Source organism: Mobula birostris, chromosome 27 (genome assembly GCF_030028105.1).
Source record: "Mobula birostris isolate sMobBir1 chromosome 27, sMobBir1.hap1, whole genome shotgun sequence".
NCBI lineage: Eukaryota > Metazoa > Chordata > Chondrichthyes > Myliobatiformes > Myliobatidae > Mobula > Mobula birostris.
The window spans coordinates 45,882,660-45,901,269 of NC_092396.1; the positions used below are offsets into that span (position 1 = coordinate 45,882,660).

The 18,610-nt window shown below is 42.3% G+C and overlaps 1 protein-coding gene across 8 annotated transcripts in view; it reads right to left on the reverse strand.

The window, feature by feature from the left end:
• Positions 1-18,610, reverse strand: part of LOC140188781 (ephrin type-B receptor 2) — a 490,120-nt gene that overhangs the window by 247,703 nt on the left and 223,807 nt on the right. For 7 of the 8 annotated variants that reach the window (XR_011883390.1, XR_011883388.1, XR_011883389.1 and 4 more), the window contains one exon: positions 6,612-6,676. Coding sequence is in view for 4 of the 8 variants with exons in the window: in XM_072245408.1 (XP_072101509.1) it covers positions 6,612-6,676 (65 nt within the window). In the remaining 4 variants the exon portion in view is untranslated. Of the gene's footprint in view, positions 1-6,537; positions 6,581-6,611; positions 6,677-18,610 lie in introns of those variants that run through there. The other variant, XM_072245412.1, reaches the window with a different exon arrangement.

Consider the following 18,610-nt stretch of genomic DNA (forward strand, 5'->3'; position numbering starts at 1 on the left):
TAACTTGGTAAACTGCCTCATGTGTGGCACCTTGTCAATGGCCTTCTGAAAGTCCAAATATACAACAGCCACTGCAACTCCTTTATCTATCCTACTTGTAATCTCCTCAAAGAATTCCAACAGATTTGTCAGGCACGATTTTCCCTTAAAGAAACCATGCTGACTTTGTCCTATCCTGTCCTGTGTCATCAAGTACTCCATAACCTCATCTTTTCCAATTGACTGCAGCATCATCCCAAGCACTGAGGTCAGGCTAACTGGTCTATAGTTTCCTTTCTACTGCCTTCCTCCTTTCTTAAAGAGTGGAGTGACATTTACAATTTTCCAGTCCTCTGGCACTACGCCGGAGTCCAATGATTTTTGAAAGGTTATTACTAATGCCTCCACAATGTGTACCGCTGCCTCTTTCAGTACCCTAGGGTGCAGTTCATCTGGTCCCGGAGACTTATATACCCTTAGATCTTTCAGTTTTTTGAGTACCTTCTACCTCGTAATAGTAACTGCACTCACTTCTCTTCCTTTGCACACACTACAATATCTGGCACACTGTTAGTGTCTTTCACAGTGAAGACTGATGCAAAATACTCATTTAGTTCACCTGCCATCTCCCTGTCCCCTATTACTATTTCTCTGGCGTTATTTTCTAGTGGTCCTATGTCCACTCTCATCTCTCTTTTATTTTTTACATACTTGAGAAAGGTTTTACAATCCACTTTGATATTGCTTGCTAGCTTGCTTTAATATTTCATCTTTTCCCTTCTAATGATTCTTTTAGTTGCTCGTTGTAGGTTTTTTTGAAGCTTCCCAATCCTCTATCTTCCTGCAAATTTTTGCTTTGCTGTATGCCCTCTCTTTTATTTTTACATTAGTTTTGACTTCCCTTGTCAGCCACAGTTGTACTGTTTTGCCATTTGAATATTTATTTGTTTTTGGAATACATCCATCCTGCACCTTCCTCATTTTTTCGCAGAAACACATGCCATTGCTGTCATCCCTGCCAGCAGCTCCTTCAAGTTTACTTTCACCACCTCCTCCCTCACACCCCTGTAATTTCCTTTACTCCACTGAACTACCACTATGTCAGACTTCGCACTCTCCCTATCAAATTTCAAGTTGAACTCAATCATATTGTTTTTTTATTATTATTAATTATTTATTGCAATACCAACAAATTACATTCAATACAACCAGTTGCCAATTATATTTTGACTGTTTAACCCAGCGACCCCCTAACCATCACCATCCCCCTCCACCCCTCTCCCCTCCACCAATCAACTGAATAGTAGTACATACACAGACATAGCATTTCTATTTTAACAAAAGATCTTTTAAGTTAGATATCAAATTTGTCCATATTATGATTGTGTTTGGTCGTGCATCATTTACTCTTGCTGATGAAAGTTCCAGGTAAGAAATGCCCAAAAAGCTCCGAAGCCAGTGAGTATTTGAAATATCATCGGGAGGTTTCCAACGCTGGACTACAATCTTCTTAGCTGCAGTCAGGCCTGCCAGCCAGATTTTGCGTGTTTTTTCCGTAAAGGAAGGGTGGGAGTCATCATTTAGAAGATGTACAGCGGGGTCCATTGGTAATTGTACCCCTGTTAGTTCTGTAAGAGTACTGATAACCTTCCCCCACAAACCAAAAACCCCTGGATATTCCCATACATCATGTATAAAAGAGCCAATGGCTCCATGGGGGCAAAATGAGCAATAAAGGTCAGGAACCAGTCCCATATGATGCTTAATTCTCAGTGTTAAATATGCCCTATGACAAAATTTCAAGTGTATATACCAATGATTTGGGTTTTTCGAAGCACCAGCAGCACTATCCCAAATCGCATCCCAGTCTAAGTCTTGTCCCAATTCAGATAGATAGATAGATAGAAAGATAGATATACTTTATTAATCCCGAGAATAGAGCATAAATATAGCAATACAAAAAACCCCAACAATCACACACCAAAATGCAAACTATGCCAGATGGAAAATAAGTCCAGGACCGGTCTATTGGCTCAGGGTGTCTGACCCTCCACGGGAGGAGCTGCACATTTGATAGCCACAGGCAGGAAAGACCTCCCATGCCAAGTGTTGTATCACGGTGGAATGTGGCTGAAGTCCAACAGTAAAAAGTTCAATATCCAGTCTGCAAACACGTTCCTCGATTGTAATATACCCTGGATTGCACCATCCGTTGTTAGCCAGAACAGTAAGCACCGAACTCCTTTACGCTTACCGCTCTCAGTGCACTTCCGGTCAGCCGGAACAGTATTACCCACGGAACTCCTCTTCTCCAAAGGTCTCCGTTGTCTCGACCCGGTCATCTTTCCTCGGCTTTGTGATCCCTCTCTGGGTGTTTTCCTCCAGATTTCAGCAGGGGTGTCCACTGCTCTGTTCGCTAAGCTGGCTGGTCTTTGCTGGTTGGTGAAATACACAATGCGACCTTGCTTCTGTCCCGTGTGTCGGGATGTAACCATTTCCAGCACTAAAGAAAACCCAGATAAAACTCTTTCTACCAGCATGTTAGAGAGGGTGCAGCTTCGACGTGTTACCATGAGAGAAAAAAATACAAAAAATAACGTAAATTAAAAAGTAAGAAGAAGAAAGTAAGAATAGATCGGAACGGCTGTACCAGGCTGCATGCACGACCGGTGCATGCGCACTAATCCTATGTCCCTATCCCAAACTTTCATTCCCGATGTGGGCATATAATTCTGGGAATTTAATTTATCATAGATATATGACACTGTCTGTCCTGGAGCACTCTGTATCCAACTTAAAATGGGATGGTCCTTTAAATCTTACCCCCAGGGAACGCTGTAGGCTTTACAAGCTGATCTTACTCGAAAGTAGAAGAAAAGAGAATGTTTATCAATATTATATCGAGATATCAGTTCTTGAAAGCTAAGGATAGTACTTGCCCCATTAATATCTTGAAGAGTAGTAATACCTTTATCCTCCCAAGTTCTGTTAATGAACCGTTTCCTCCCAGATAGAAAACGATTATTGTCCCATAATGGAGATGATTTACACCATACGCTTTTAAATTTTAGGAATTTTTCTGCTGCTATAAACACTTGTAGTGTATGGGTTAAAATTGGACCGTAATACAAATCACATTTTTTGGTAGACATACCTATAAGGAGAAAGTCCTTCAACTTTATTGGTGCTATTAGCTCTTGTTCTATATTTTTCCAGGATGAAACTTTATCCTCCTCCATCCAATAGCTAAGACTTTTTAATACAAATGCCCAGTGATACAATTTAAAATTTGGACATGCCAATCCCCCATTCGACTTTTTGAATTGTAGAGCTGACCATTTTATATTCGGTCTTTTATCATTCCAAACATAGCATCGTAGTAAGGAGTCCAGTTTTTGCCAATATCCTGCTGGAGGTGCAAGTGGGATCATTGAGCTGATAAAATTAATGCAGGGTAAGATGTTCATTTTAATGACCGATATACAGGCCGGGACTGATGCTGGTAGGTGTCTCCGTCTATTAATATCTTTTTCTATTTTTTTCAGAATTAAAGAGTAATTTGTTTTAGCCACAGCTGATAGGGAAGTATTAACTTTAATACCCAAGTAGAGGACTTCATTTGTAACTTTAATCTGGGGAGGAAGAGACACCTTACTTTTATCCGTATTAATCAGCATCAGTGCTGATATTAACAAATTAACTTTGTATCCTGAAAGAAATCCAAATTGCTCCAGTGTTTTTTAAAACATCGGGGAGAGTTTGTTGAACATTCGTCATATAAACTAATGTGTCGTCCGCGTAAAGTGATATTGAATGCGATGTTGTACCTATTGTAATAGGGGAGATCTGAGGACAGTTTCTAATTAAGTGTGCAAGCAGTTCAATAGATATATTAAAAATTAAAGGAGACAAAGGGTCCCCTTGTCATGTGCCCTGTCCTATGTCAAATAACTCTGAGAAACCTTCTCCTACACATACCCGGGCTGAAGGATTAGCATACGGTGTTTGAATCATATTGATAAATTTATCGCCGAACTTAAATTCTTTTAGAACTCCCCAAAGATATGGTCACTCAAGGCGATCGAACGCTTTTTCAGTATCTAGAAATAACAGGCCACAGGCAGGTGGGATTTTATGAGTTAGACTCAGTACGTGTAAGAGCCGGCGAATATTATCAGATGCGAGACGCCCCTTGATAAAGCCCGTTTGATCTGGGCTAATTATTTTCCCAACTACTGTCTCAAGTCTACTGGCTAAGGCTTTGGAAAATATCTTGAGGTCGGCACTTATCAAGGAGATTGTACGGTAATTGGCACACTCCAAGGGGTCCTTACCGGGCTTAGGTATAACTGTGATCAGGGCTGTGTTTAGATCTCTATGGAAAGCACCATTTCCAAAAGCATAATTTAATGTTTCTAACCATACTGGTCCAAGAATATCCCAAAGTGCTAGGTAAAGTTCCACAGGTATGCCATCTATGCCTGGCGTATGGCCCTTATTTGTAGCTTTAACTGCTTTGAGTAGCTCATGCAGTGTAATAGGAGAGTCTAGTGTTTTGGTGTCCTCTAACGACAACGTAGGGAGGTCTAATCCACTAAAAAAAACCGTGAAGTCATTCTCAGAAGGAACTGAGCCACTTGTATACAATTCTTTAAAGTAATTCTTGAATGTCTCGTTTATTTCCTCTGTTGAAGATACTATTCCACGTTTAGCACGTCTAATCACTGGTATAGACCTTTTAGTTTCCTGTTGTTTGAGCGTTAGAGCTAAAAGATGGCTCCGTCTGCTGCCTTCTGCGTAATACTTATGTTTGGTTATATGGATCATATATTCTGCCCTGCTTCTTAATAAATCATTTAATTCTGCTTGTTTTGTTTTGAGCTCGTTTTCTTTTGTTATGGTGTATCTCCTTTTGAGATCATTGTCCAAAACTTTACATTCATCTTCTAAGGTGGAAATCTTTTGAAGCCGGCTTTTATGTAGGTAAGAACTGAACCATATAGCGTTATTTCGTAAGAAACTCTTGATGGAGGCCCAAATCACTGTCACATCCGAGACACTATTTTTATTTAAATTTATGTCAGTTTTGTTCTCAGTTGTGATAGAAATTCATCGTTTTTTAGAAGGGTGGAGTTAAACCTCCACCTAGTAGCCTTATTTTTAATTTTGCCATAATTAAAAGTAGATATGACTGGGTTGTGATCAGATAGATGTCTGGGCAAAAATTCTATTGAGTGTACTAAAGGCAGCAGACCGGAGGATATAAGAATGTAATCTATCCGAGAGAAAGTTTTATGTCTTGTGCAGAAGAAGGTATAGTCTTTAGCAGATGGATTATGCACCCTCTATACATCCGTTAAATTTAAATCCGTTAGAAAAAGGTTAAGTGCTTTGGAAGCAGATTCTTGAGAGCTTGATATAGTTGAGGAAGATTTATTGAGGTTAATATTTACCAAAGCATTCATGTCCGAACCAACATATAGTTGGTAGTCACTTAACTTCAGTAATTGTGAGGTAATTGAGGGAAAAAATTCAACCTTGAATATAGTTGGGGAATATAGGCTAATGAATGCAACTTTTTTTACCCTGAATGGATGTGCAGCAAAAAGTTAGACGTTCTTTATTGTCGGCGCCCGTCCTTTCAATTGATACATTAATATTACATCTCATTACTATCATGACTCCTTTCGTAAGAGTACCATCAGCTGATGCCACAACGGGTTTATAAAAATGGTTTTGAGCCCTGGGAATGTCATTAGGTTTAAGATGTGTTTCCTGTAACAGCGCAATATCTGATGTCTTTCTACATAAGAAATGTAAAACCTTTGAACGCTTGTAGGGAGAGTTTAAACCTCTAACATTAAATGATACAATAGTAAGATTTTGTAATTTATCTGTGTTGCTCATCTTCCCCTGGATCTGTTGTTGTAAATTGGTGGTGGAGCCCTGATCCAAGAACCTGAAGCCTTGCCCCCTGCACCAGCTTCTCAGCCACACATTTATCTGCCATATCATCCTGTTTCTACCCTCACTAGGACGTGGCACAGGTAGAATTCCAGAACTTACAATCCCGGAGGTCCTGTTTCTCAGCTTTCTGCCTAGCTCTCTCAATTCTCTTTGCTCTTCCTTCTTATGTCATATGAACCATGACATTTGACTACTCTCCCTCCCTCGCTAAGCAGCTGTGGACACGATCCCTGATGTCCCTGACGTACCTGGGAGGCAACATTCCATCCAAGTGTCCCGTTCACATCCACACTAGGATGGGGGTGGTCACGGCTGGGATGAACGTTACAAACTATAGCCCTAATGCTTAATCTTATCTCCTCAGCCCACTTCAGCCTCACTTCTCCCATGTCCCTAACCCTCCTTGTCCCTCCATTCACCTCTAACTCAACTATGGCCATAACTGTGAGAGTTTGAATGTTCAGGGTAGTAGCAAGTGTCTGAGAAACTGAACATTATGTTGGCCCCTTGCAAACAAGGCCTGGAGCTACTCACTGCTAAGTATTATATTGCCTCTCTCTTCTCAATCCATTGGTTCAATGTACAACATACCTTACTGTCCCTTGTTATTGCATACTCCTGTGCTCCAATGGCAAACAAATTGTTTGTGCAGAGAAGGTACTCACGCCAGTGGAAGGATGGGCTGTCCACCCTAGCTCCGCTGTTGCTGTTGTAGAATCCATCAAAGTTTCTGTACAAAAGAGGAAATTCATTAAGCCAATGTCACTGGGAAATAGATTAATAGCCATAGTTCATATTATATTCCAAAATCATAAAGTGAGGCAGCAATGTGAATGTGGTGGTCAGTACTGAAGAGGTGGCTCTGGCTGATGACCACACGCAATGCATTCTCTGAAGAATATACTTCCCCTTGTCTAACATCATCTGCAGAAGGGTATCAGTTCAGGGTTCCAGCAAGAGTACTGTCATGTGTGAATGCTAAGCATACACTTTGTAGAATCTAGTGGTGGTATACATCATCTTTAAAATATTAATCGTCACTTGAAATTCCCTTAATGTCCAAAAATCCAAGCATCTCTGTATGAAATAAACCCAGTGACTAAATGTGCACAGCTCTCTGCAATAGAGAGTTCCAAAGTTTTACCAAACTCCTCATCTTGATCCTTTCTTAATCTCAAACTGTGCCCCGAGTCTGTGACTCCCCAGCCAAGGAAACACTGTTCCTGAAACTAGCTTATGGAGCCTTTCAATTTTTAAAAAAGTTTTTATCAGATGTTATCTTATTCAGAGAATTCTGCCCCAATCAAAGTTCAAAAGTTCAAGGTAAATTATCAAAGTAAATATATCTCACCATATATAACCCTGAGATTCATTTTCTCATGGGCATACTCAATAAATCCATAATAGTATAACAAAACCCTAATAGAATCAGTGAAGCACCATTTGTCTGTTGTTCAACCAGTGTGCAAAAGAGAACGAACTGTGCAAATACAAAGAGAAAAAATAATAATAAAAAATAAGTAAGCAATAAATACCAAGAACACGAGATGAAGAGTCCTTGAAAGTTAGTCCATTGGGTATGGGAACGTTTCAGTGATGGGGCAAATGAAATTATCCCCTTTGGTTTAAGAGCTTGATGGTTGAGGGGTAACAACTTTTCCTATACCTGGTGGTGTGGGTTCTCAGGGTCCTGTACCTTCTTCCTGATGGCAACCGGAAGATGACACTGGGTGGTTGGGGTCCCTGATAATGGCTGCTGCTTACCTGTGCCAATGCTCCATGTAAATGGGCTCAATGGTTGTGGGGGGGGGGGGTTAACCCATGATGGACTGGGCCATATCCACTACTTTTTGCAGGATCGTCCATTCAAGGGCATCGGTGTTTCCATATCAGGCTATGATGTAGCCAGTCAATATACTTTGCACTTTTACATCTATTGAAGTTTGTCAAATTTTCAGATGTCGTGCCAAATCTTCACAAACTCCCAAGGAAGTAGAGGCACTGCTGTGTTTTCTTCATAATTGCACTTACGTGCATGGCTCAGTTAAAGATAATCCTCTGAAATCCCCAGTAATCCTCTGAATAGATAGCACTGAGGCACCAATGAGAACTAGCTCATGGATCTCTGGTTTCCTCCTCCTGAATCAATTGACTCAGTCTCTGCTCGTATGGCAACTCGGCCTTCCCTGGAACAGCTCAGTGAGTCACACTGCACTCATATATGCTCGGGTAATCGCCTACAACACTGCAGGTACAGGCTAGCTAAGACCCTATACAACTATGATGAAACTCCCTGACTGATGTCAAACCTCTTTGTTACAAAGGCAAACACAACATCCTGGTCACTACTGCATGCTCATGTCAGCCTAAGTGAATTGTGTGTGCCTGAGCATCAACAGTGCCATTGAACAAACAGTCGGCTTTTCTGTAACGTTCGCCAGAGTGGGCGACTTCACATTGTTCCCTCTGCTGAGTCCGGGTCCTCTTCAGTTTGTCCATATTTACATCAGGTGCCTTTGCACCCTTCATCGGCTCACAAACCTACCGAGTTTTAACAAACATCAGAATAGGACCGCTGTTCCCTTTAGCTGACTCACTGGAGCAGCTGTGTTCCAAGTGCTGCTACCTGAAATACTTCACTAATTACACACAGTCTGCCATCCTGAGGTGGGTCTGCTTCTCGTTGTTTTCTTTCTGTCCCATAACCAATCCTCGGGGCACGTCAGTACATTATACCCAATTCCATTAACATTTTGTTAGCCTGCCAACTAAAAACTGGGACAAACATATATTCAAAAAATTAAGATTTTCAATTCATTATATTTCATAATGTTAAACTAAGAGAATTACAAAGTACCTGCAAAAAGCGATAAAAGCAAAGCTGCAAATCTTAAATAAAAACAATATGCTGGAAATGTAGAAAGAAAAAATAGAGTAAATATTTCAAGTCCATAATCTTTTAACAGTATAGGGAATGATTTCAGCTGCTGAGAAGGATGAGGAAGGAGAGATCAAAGGCGAGGGACAAGGCAGCATCAGATGGAGAGGTAGAGAGAACCCAGGTGACACAGTCACCGCCAGCACGGTCCAGAGCAAGTCTTGTTTAACATCTTCTCGAAATCTAGAAGGTAAAGACATCCTGCTAAGGACGAGCAAAGTAATAGACCAACCGGAGCAGAGGTCATTCGGTATGGGCATTGCTCAAATGGTACAGAGAACTGAACATAACCTGAAAGCAGATTGGAAGGCAGAGTGGCACATCTGCCTTACTGCCTTGGTTCAATTCTGACTTTGAGCGCTGTCAGGGTGTCCTTTGCACATTCTCCCAGAAAGTACATTACATTTCTCCAGAATCAGGGGTTCCCAGCCTAGGATCCCCCGACCCCTAGGTTAATGGTCGGGGTCCATAGCATAAAAAAGGTTGGGAAATCCTGCTCCAGATGCTTCTGTTTTCTCCAACCCTCAAAGTTCTGCAGGTAAGAAGGTTAAATGGCAACTGAAAATTGCTCTGAGTGGGAGGTTCAGGGGTAGAATTTAGGGAGGAGGAGACGACGAAGATAATGTTGGGAGATTGGATTAGATAGGAAATTAATGAAGAAACCACACTTCATTAATACACTTGGTGAACTAAAGTGACATCTTTCTACATCATATGCTACAAAGCTGAAATAAAAACAAAAAATTCTGTAAGTACTCCCAATGTCAGTCAGCTTCTGCAGAGATGGAGACAGTTAATGTTACAAGTCACCAGAACTTACAGAACTGAGAAAATATGCAAAGAAATTAAACCACAGAGAAGGAGAATGGATGCTGTGGATGTCACTCCTATCACAGTGGTGTCCCTATCACCAACACCCCATCTCCTATCTGCCCCTAATTCCCAGTTTTACTGGTTTTCATTAGTGACAATCAATTGAAACAATGCACCTTCCTTTTCCACAGATGCTGCCTGACTTGCCGAGAACTTCCAGCATTTTCTCTTTTATTTCAGCTTGAGGGTGATCATTCGCACCAGTATTGGGATTTCTATGTTAAGTTATGCATTAACAATAATCAAAAAATTGCTGTCAGTGACAATGATAAACAACCACGAATGCTACAAGCACAAAGTCCAGGCAAGTACATGGGCTGTTTATTTAATCCGAGCATTCCTTACCTTCCCCAGCTACACATATAAATGACTTCTAATGGTACACTCTGGGTCCAACTTCAGAATAAATTTTATTTTGATACGTAACAGCAACTGCACTACACATGACTAGGAGAAACCGCAGTGTTGTGCTCACAGCTCAGCACATCATGGAAACAGCGACGACCACCCCCACCCCCATGGGCTCTGCTTACTCCTCCTGCCTAAGTAAAGCAATCAGCAGAATCAAAGTGCCCATCTACTCCAGACATTCCCTCTTCTCTTCTTCCCATCGAGAAGAAGATACAAAAGCCTGAAAGCACCAACCACCAGGCTCAAGGACAGCTTCTACCCTTCTGTAATAAGATCATTAAATAATTCCTTAGTTGGATTCTAGCCCTCACAATCTACCTCATTATGATCTTGCCTCTGATTGTTTACCTGCACTGCACTTACTCTGTAGTTGTTACACTTGATTCTGCATTGTTATTGTTTTACCTTGTTCTACCTCAATGCACTGCGAAGTGATCCGATCAGAATGAACTGTCTGCAAGAAAAGTTTTTCATTGTATCTCATTACTTGTGACAATAATAAACCAATTCCACTCTACCTTGTTGTTACTTAAGTGAATGTGAGCTGTTTTACTTGGAAATGTGTTTTAAAAACAAATTAATACTGCCACTGTCACTTCATTCCTGTGTAATCAGGGCAGGCATAGTACTGAGTCAAAAATTAACATGAGGAAGAGCAGACTGGAGGCCAACCACTGTTTGCTCTAGTTACATAGGGATGTAGTGCCTGCTCCTGTTCCACAGCAAGCTCTGGTAGTCCTCACTAAGAGTGAATTCCGTCATATTACATGGGTGGTCTAGATGCTTGAGAGTATTGAAGAGTTATTTCCAAGTGTAGTTTCCCTTTACTAGCCCGAGTTGTACTTTGTTTTAGACCTCTCCTTTAATGTTGCAGGGACAAAAAGGTGGTAAGTAAAGGGTATAAGGAGGCAGGGCAGCTTTGATGGATTAGTTAGTACTGGTATAATCGTGTGCTACAATACATAGTAATGCAGTGCAGTAATTGATGCTGAAGATTTTGTCACTGGGATTGGGTTAGAGATTTGGTGCTGAGTGTTAATAGAAGTGATCAAGCCTGAACAGCGCTTACATCTTACTTCCCTCCTGCTAGCACTGTACAAGAGATAGGGCAGTTGTTACTTGGAGATTCATTTCAAAGTAACAATTATTTTGCTCTCCTTACACTTGTGTACTGGAAATGACAAACAATCTTGAATAATGTTCTTATTTACCATGTGACTGTTTCCTATTGATCCAAATGATCCAACTGAAGACAATGAATGAGTGAGCAGAGGAAAACCAGTTATCATCAGTGCTCTGGCAGAAACCAGAATCTATCTCATCAACCCAATGCATCCAGCAAAGGTGGTACTTTTACAACAAAACATGAACAATCCTAGTCCATTCTACTGACAATGGACAGAGTAACATCGGGGCAGTTGTGTGGGATTTGTAGATATTATTATGACTGCTTGTTTCATAGGCATAACTTTGGTCATTCATTCCTGTATATACTATGAACAGAAACTAAAACAGAGGGATCTGTGACCAGTCACTATCTCCATGAGGACTAAGGCAGTTCTCTAGAACATAGAAACATAGAAACATAGAAAATAGATGCAGGAGTAGGCCATTCAGCCCTTCGAGCCTGCACCGCCATTCGGTATGATCACGGCTGATCATCCAACTCAGAACCCTGTACCAGCCTTGCCCCCATACCCCCGATCCCTTTAGCCACAACGGCCATGTCTAACTCCGTCTTAAATATAGCCAACGAACTGGCCTCAACTGTTTCCTGTGGCAGAGAATTCCACAGATTCACCACTCTCTGTGTGAAGAAGATTTTCCTAATCTCGGTCCTAAAAGGCTTCCCCTTTATCCTCAAACTGTGACCCCTCGTTCTGGACTTCCCCAACATCGGGAACAATCTTCCTGCATCTAGCCTGTCCAATCCCTTTAGGGTTTTATATGTCTCAACAAGATCCCCCCTCAATCTTCTAAATTCCAACGAGTATAAGCCTAGTCGATCCAGTCTTTCATCATATGAAAGTCCTGCCATCCCAGGAATCAATCTGGTGAACCTGCTTTGTACTCCCTCTATGGCAAGGATGTCTTCCCTCAGATTAGGGGACCAAAACTGCACACAATACTCCAGGTGTGGTCTCACCAAGGCCTTGTACAACTGCAGTAGTACCTCCCTGCTCCTGTACTCGAATCCTCTTGCTATAAATGTCAGCATACCATTCGCCTTTTTCACCGCCTGCTGTACCTGCATGCCCACTTTCAATGACTGGTGTATAATGACACCCAGGTCTCGTTGCACCTCCCCTTTTCCTTATCAGCCACCATTCATATAATAACGCACACAACCAGCAACTTTGATGTGTGATTCATATAATAATCTGTTTTCCTGTTTTTGCCACCAAAGTGGATAACTTCACATTTATCCACATTAATTGCATCTGCCATGAATTTGTCCACTCACCTAACCTATCCAAGTCACCCTGCATCCTCCTCACAGCTAACACTGCCGCCCAGCTTCGTGCCATCCGCAAACTTGGAGATGCTGCATTTAATTCCCTCGCTAAGTCATTAATATATATTGTAAACAACTGGGGTCCCAGCACTGAGCCTTGCAGTACCCCACTAGTCACTGCCTGCCATTCTGAAAAGGTCCTGTTTATTCCCACACTTTGCTTCCAGCATCGGGGACTGGGGAGGTGAACCAAAGTCGAAAGGTGTCATTTCTGGAAACAGATCGGCACGGCCAGTCAGGGCAGGGTTTGTGGTCAGTCTGCCCCAGATCCAATCCCAAAATCATCCTCATTTTGCTTAAGATGTTATATTCGCTCAGGTTACAATAAACTGAAATAGCAGCCCGGGTGATGCAGTGTCACCATAAATAGGGTTGCATGGAAAATATCTGTAACCTTTGTAAAATGTAATGTGATAAAATGGAACCCATGGAATCCCAAGGTGCTTTGCTGGTTTGGATGGGAGGCTTACAAGTCTGTGGGTGTTTTACAATAGGAAGCTGTGTTTAAAATCATGGGTCACAATCTCAAAACAGAAATATCAGAAATCATAACAGGGTAGAACATGTGTCCCCATGAGCCAGCTCCACCATTCAATGAAATCAGCTAGTTTTCTCCCTCACACCATTTTCCAGTTGCATCCCCATATCTACAGAATGAGTTGCCAGTGGAAGTAGTGGATGTGGGTTTGATTACAATATTTAAGAGAAATTTGGATAAGTACATGGATGGGAAGATATGCAGAACTATGGTCCAGGTGAGGTCGCTGGAACTAGGCAGTATAACAGTTAGGCTTGGGCCTGGGCCAGGTGGGCTGAGGGGCCTACTCCCTGCTCATGTGATAGAGCTCCTCATTTGCTGAGCTTCGTCGTCGCAGGAAAGAAGGGTGGTAATGTGATGGAGAGCACTCAGTAAACACACTCACAATACACACACACTTACTCTCACAATACACACACACAACACACATACACTCACAACACACACTCGCAATACACACACTCTCACACTCACTCTCACAACACACACACACAACACACACTCACACACACTCATAATATACACTCTCACACTCACACTCACAACACACACACACTCACAATACACTCTCACACTCAAAATACACACACACTCACTCACAACCACACACAACACACACTCACAAAAACATTGCCTTGTCATTCTGCTGTCATTGTGATGAGCATACACACTTCAATGTCTTCTCCCCAGTATATTCTCATAATTAACTCACAGATTTTCCCTTGCATGCCACATACATACTGAGTCAGATCCCAGAGCATAGTTAATTTCATCCTTTATTTGCACTGAACTGTAAGTGTGCAATTGCGTCGAGCGTTTTGTTGTTTCATGCAGACACAGACATCACGTGACAGCTGCTGGGTCCTAAACTAAGCTGCTGCACTCAGGCTGGCTTTATGGTCCCTTCCCTGCCACAGACGGTGTAATATTCCATTCCTTCAGAAATGAGGATGTGTATATGTTGTTTGACAATAGACAATAGACAATAGGTGCAGAAGTACACCATTCGGCCCTTCGAGCCTGCATCGCTATTCTGAGATCATGGCTGATCATCTACTATCAATACCCGGTTCCTGCCTTGTCCCCATAACCCTTGATTCCCCTATCCATAAGATACCTATCTAGCTCCTTCTTGAAAGCATCCAGAGAATTGGCCTCCACTGCCTTCTGAGGCAGCGCGTTCCACACCTCCACAACTCTCTGGGAGAAGAAGTTCCTCCTCAACTCTGTCCTAAATGACCTACCCCTTATTCTTAAACCATCCCTGGTACCGGACTCTCCCAGCATCTGGAACGTATTTCCTGCCTCTATCTTGTCCAATCCCTTAATAATCTTATATGTCTCAATCAGATACCCCTCAATCTCCTTAATTCCAGCGTGTACAAGCCCAGTCTGTCTAACTTCTCTGCGTAAGACAGTCCGGACATCCCAGGAATTAACCAGTGAACCTACGCTGCACTTCCTCCACAGCCAGGATGTCCTTCCTTAACCCTGGAGACCAAAACTGCACACAATACTCCAGGTGTGGTCTCACCAGGGCCCTGTACAAATGCAAAAGGATTTCCTTGCTCTTGTACTCAATTCCGTTTGTAATAAAGGCCAACATTCCATTAGCCTTCTTCACTGCCTGCTGCACTTGCTCATTCACCTTCAGAGACTGATGAACAAGTACTCCTAGATCTCTTTGTATTTCTCCCTTACCTAACTCCACACCGTTCAGATAATAATCTGCCTTCCTGTTCTTGCTCCCAAAGTGAATAACCTCACACTTATTCACATTAAACGCCATCTGCCAAGTTTCTGCCCACTCACCCAGCCTATCCAAGTCACCTTGAATTCTCCTAACATCCTCATCACATGTCACACTGCCACCCAGCTTAGTATCATCAGCAAACTTGCTGATGTTATTCACAATGCCTTCCTCTAAATCATTGACGTAAATCGCAAACAGCTGTGGTCCCAATATCGAGCCCTGTGGCACCCCACTAGTCACCACCTGCCATTCCGAGAAACACCCATTCACTGCTACCCTTCGTTTTCTATCTGCCAACCAGTTTTCTATCCATGTCAATATCCTCCCCCCAATGCCATGAGCTCTGATTTTACCCACCAATCTCCTATGTGGTACCTTATCGAATGCCTTCTGAAAGTCAAGGTACACCACATCCACTGGATCTCCCACATCTATCTTCCTGGTTACATCCTCAAAAAACTCCAATAGATTAGTCAAGCACGATTTGCCCTTTGTAAATCCATGCTGGCTCGGCCCAATCCTATCATTGCTATCAAGATATGCCGCTATTTCATCTTTAATAATGGACTCTAGCATCTTCCCCCCGCACTACTGATGTTAGGCTAACAGGGCGATAGTTTTCTGTTTTCTCCCTCCCTCCTTTCTTAAAAAGTGGGATAACATTAGCCATTCGCCAATCCTCAGGAACTGACCCTGAATCTAAGGAACATTGGAAAATGATCACCAATGCATCTGCAATTTCCAGAGCCACCTCCTTTAGTACCCTAGGATGCAGACCATCTGGACCTGGGGATTTGTTAGCCTTCAGTCCCATCAGTCTACTCATCACCGTTTCCTTCTTAATGTCAATCTGTTTCAGTTCCTCTGTTACCCTATGTCCTTGGCCCATCCATACATCTGGGAGATTGCTTGCATCTTCCCTAGTGAAGACAGATCCAAAGTACTTATTAAATTCGTCTGCCATTTCTCTGTTTCCCATAACAATTTCTCCCAATCCATTCTTCAAGGGCCCAACATTGTTCTTAACTATCTTCCTTCTCTTCACATACCTAAAAAAAACTTTTGCTATCCTCCTTGATATTCCTAGCTAGCTTGCATTCATACTTCATTTTTTCTCCCCATATTGCCTTTTTAGTTAAGTTCTGTTGCTCCTTAAAAATTTCCCAATCATCCGTCTTTCCACTCACCTTAGCTCTGTTATATTTCTTTTTTAATGCTATACTATCTCTGACTTCCTTTGTCAACCACTTTGGCCACTTTCCCCCCTTTGAATCCTTCCTTCTCCGGGGGATGAACTGATTTTGCACCTTGTGTATTATTCCCAAGAACACCTGCCATTGCTGTTCCACTGTCTTTTCTGCTAGGATATCCGACCAGTCAACTTTGGCCAGCTCCTCCCTCATGGCTTCATAGTCTCCTTTATTCAACTGCAATACTGACACTTCTGATCTGCCCTTATCCCACTCAACTTGCAGATAAAAACTTATCATATTATGATCACTACCTCCTAATGGCTCCTTTACTTCAAGATCACTTATCAAATCCTGTTCATTGCACAACACTAAATCCAGAATAGCCTTACCCTGGTCGGCTCTCGTACAAGCTGCTCCAAAAATGCATCCCGTAGGCACTCTACAAACTCCTTATCCTGGAGTCCAGTACCAACCTGATTTTCCCAGTTCACCTGCATGTTGCCTGTATATTGTATTTAAGGTAAATACTTCATTGTGGAGTGCTTCATATTCTAATTCTGTTCAGTCTTGTTAACTTTTTTGTAATTAAAGATGGTATGCCAATAAAAAAGGAATTCTTCACCCTCAGTATGAGAGAGATGGGAATCAGGATTAAAATGTTAGGCCATCAGGAAGTCCCGAGGTGCTCGACAAAGTAGAGAAGGCTGCATCGGGAGCACCAGACACAATAGACGACCCCAGCACATTTGCAGGTGAAGTGTTTCCTCACCTGGGAGGACTGTTTGAAGCCCTGAATGGAGATGAGGGAGGAGGTGTATGGGCAGGTGTAGCACTTGCAGGATTAAGTGTGTGGAGGGAGATCAGTGGGTAGGAACAAATGGACAAGGGAATGGTGGAAGGAGCAATCCCTGCGGAAAGATGTAGATAACATTTTGTAAATGTAAGCATTTTTCTTTTCACTATTTTCTTAGAAAAATAGAGGGCTAAGTGGGGGGGAAATTCAAGGCAGTTTCTACAGTAGGTTACATGGTCAACACAACATTGTGGGCTGAAAGGTCTGTAATGTGCTGTAGATGTCTATGTTGTATTTTCACCAATTTTTGTAAGCTTGATTTTTGACGCACCTAATAAACACCCTTGCACTAAGGTGCTAAGCGATTCCAACCATTATTTCTTTGGTCGATACCCCATGTTTCTAACAGGAGAGCTTTATCCATGATGGACACCTTATCCACTACTTTTAGAAGGATTTTCATTCAAGGGCATTGGTGTTTCCACACCAGGGTGTGATGCAACCAGTCAATATAATCTCCACTACACATCTATAGAAGTATATCAAAGTTTTAGATGTCATGCCAAGGCTTCACAAACAGGCAATGCACATTTGTTTAAGAATTGCCACTTATGTGCTGGGCCCAGGAAAGGTCCTCTGAAATGACAACACCTCGGAATTTAAAGGAACTGGACCCACTGCAATTTGCCTATTGTCACAATAGGTCTACAGCAGCTCACCACACAGCCATGATCACTTGGACAAAACAAAAAACTGTGTCAGGATGCTGTTTACTGACTATAGCTCAGCGTTTAACACCATCATTCCAAAAGAAGGCAAGACAACTTGAGGAGATTTGCCTTGTCACTGAAAACACTTGAAAACTTCTGCAGATGTACCGCAGAAGGCATCGTGATCAGGTACCTCTGGTGTGGGGGGAGGGACTACTGCACAGAATCAAAGTAAGCTGCATACAGTTATAAAATTAGACAGTTCCATCAAGCTTACTAGCCTCCCTAGTATCCAAGGCATCCTCAGTGAGCGATGCCTCAGAAAAGTGGCTTCCATCATCAAGGACACCCACTTCCAAGGACATGCCCTCTTCTCATTGTTACCAACGAGATACAGAAACCTGAAGGCACACACTCAATGATTCAGGAACAGCTTCTTCCTCTCTGCCATCTGATTTCTAAATGGACATTGAACCCATGAACACGACCTCGTTACTTTTATTTCGACCATAAGGCATAGGAGCAGCATTAGACCATTTGGCCCATTGAGTCTCCTTAACAGTTCAATCATGGCTGATCCTTTTCTCCCCTCCTCAGCCCTAATCTCTAGCCTCTTCCCCATAACCTTTGATGTCATATCCTATCAAGAACCTATAAAGCTCTGCCTTAAGTACACCCAATGACCTGGCCTCCACAGCTGCCTGTGGTAATAAATTCCACAAATTCACCTCCCTCTGGTTAAAGAAACATAGAAACCATAGAAACTACAGCACAGAAACAGCCTTTTGGCCCTTCTTGGCTGTGCCGAACCATTTTCTGCCTAGTCCCACTGACCTGCACACGGACCATATCCCTCCATACACCTCCCATCCATGTATTTTTGAACGATTTTTGAAGGATCATTTCAAATGCCACCACATGTCATAAGGTGGTGGCTGGG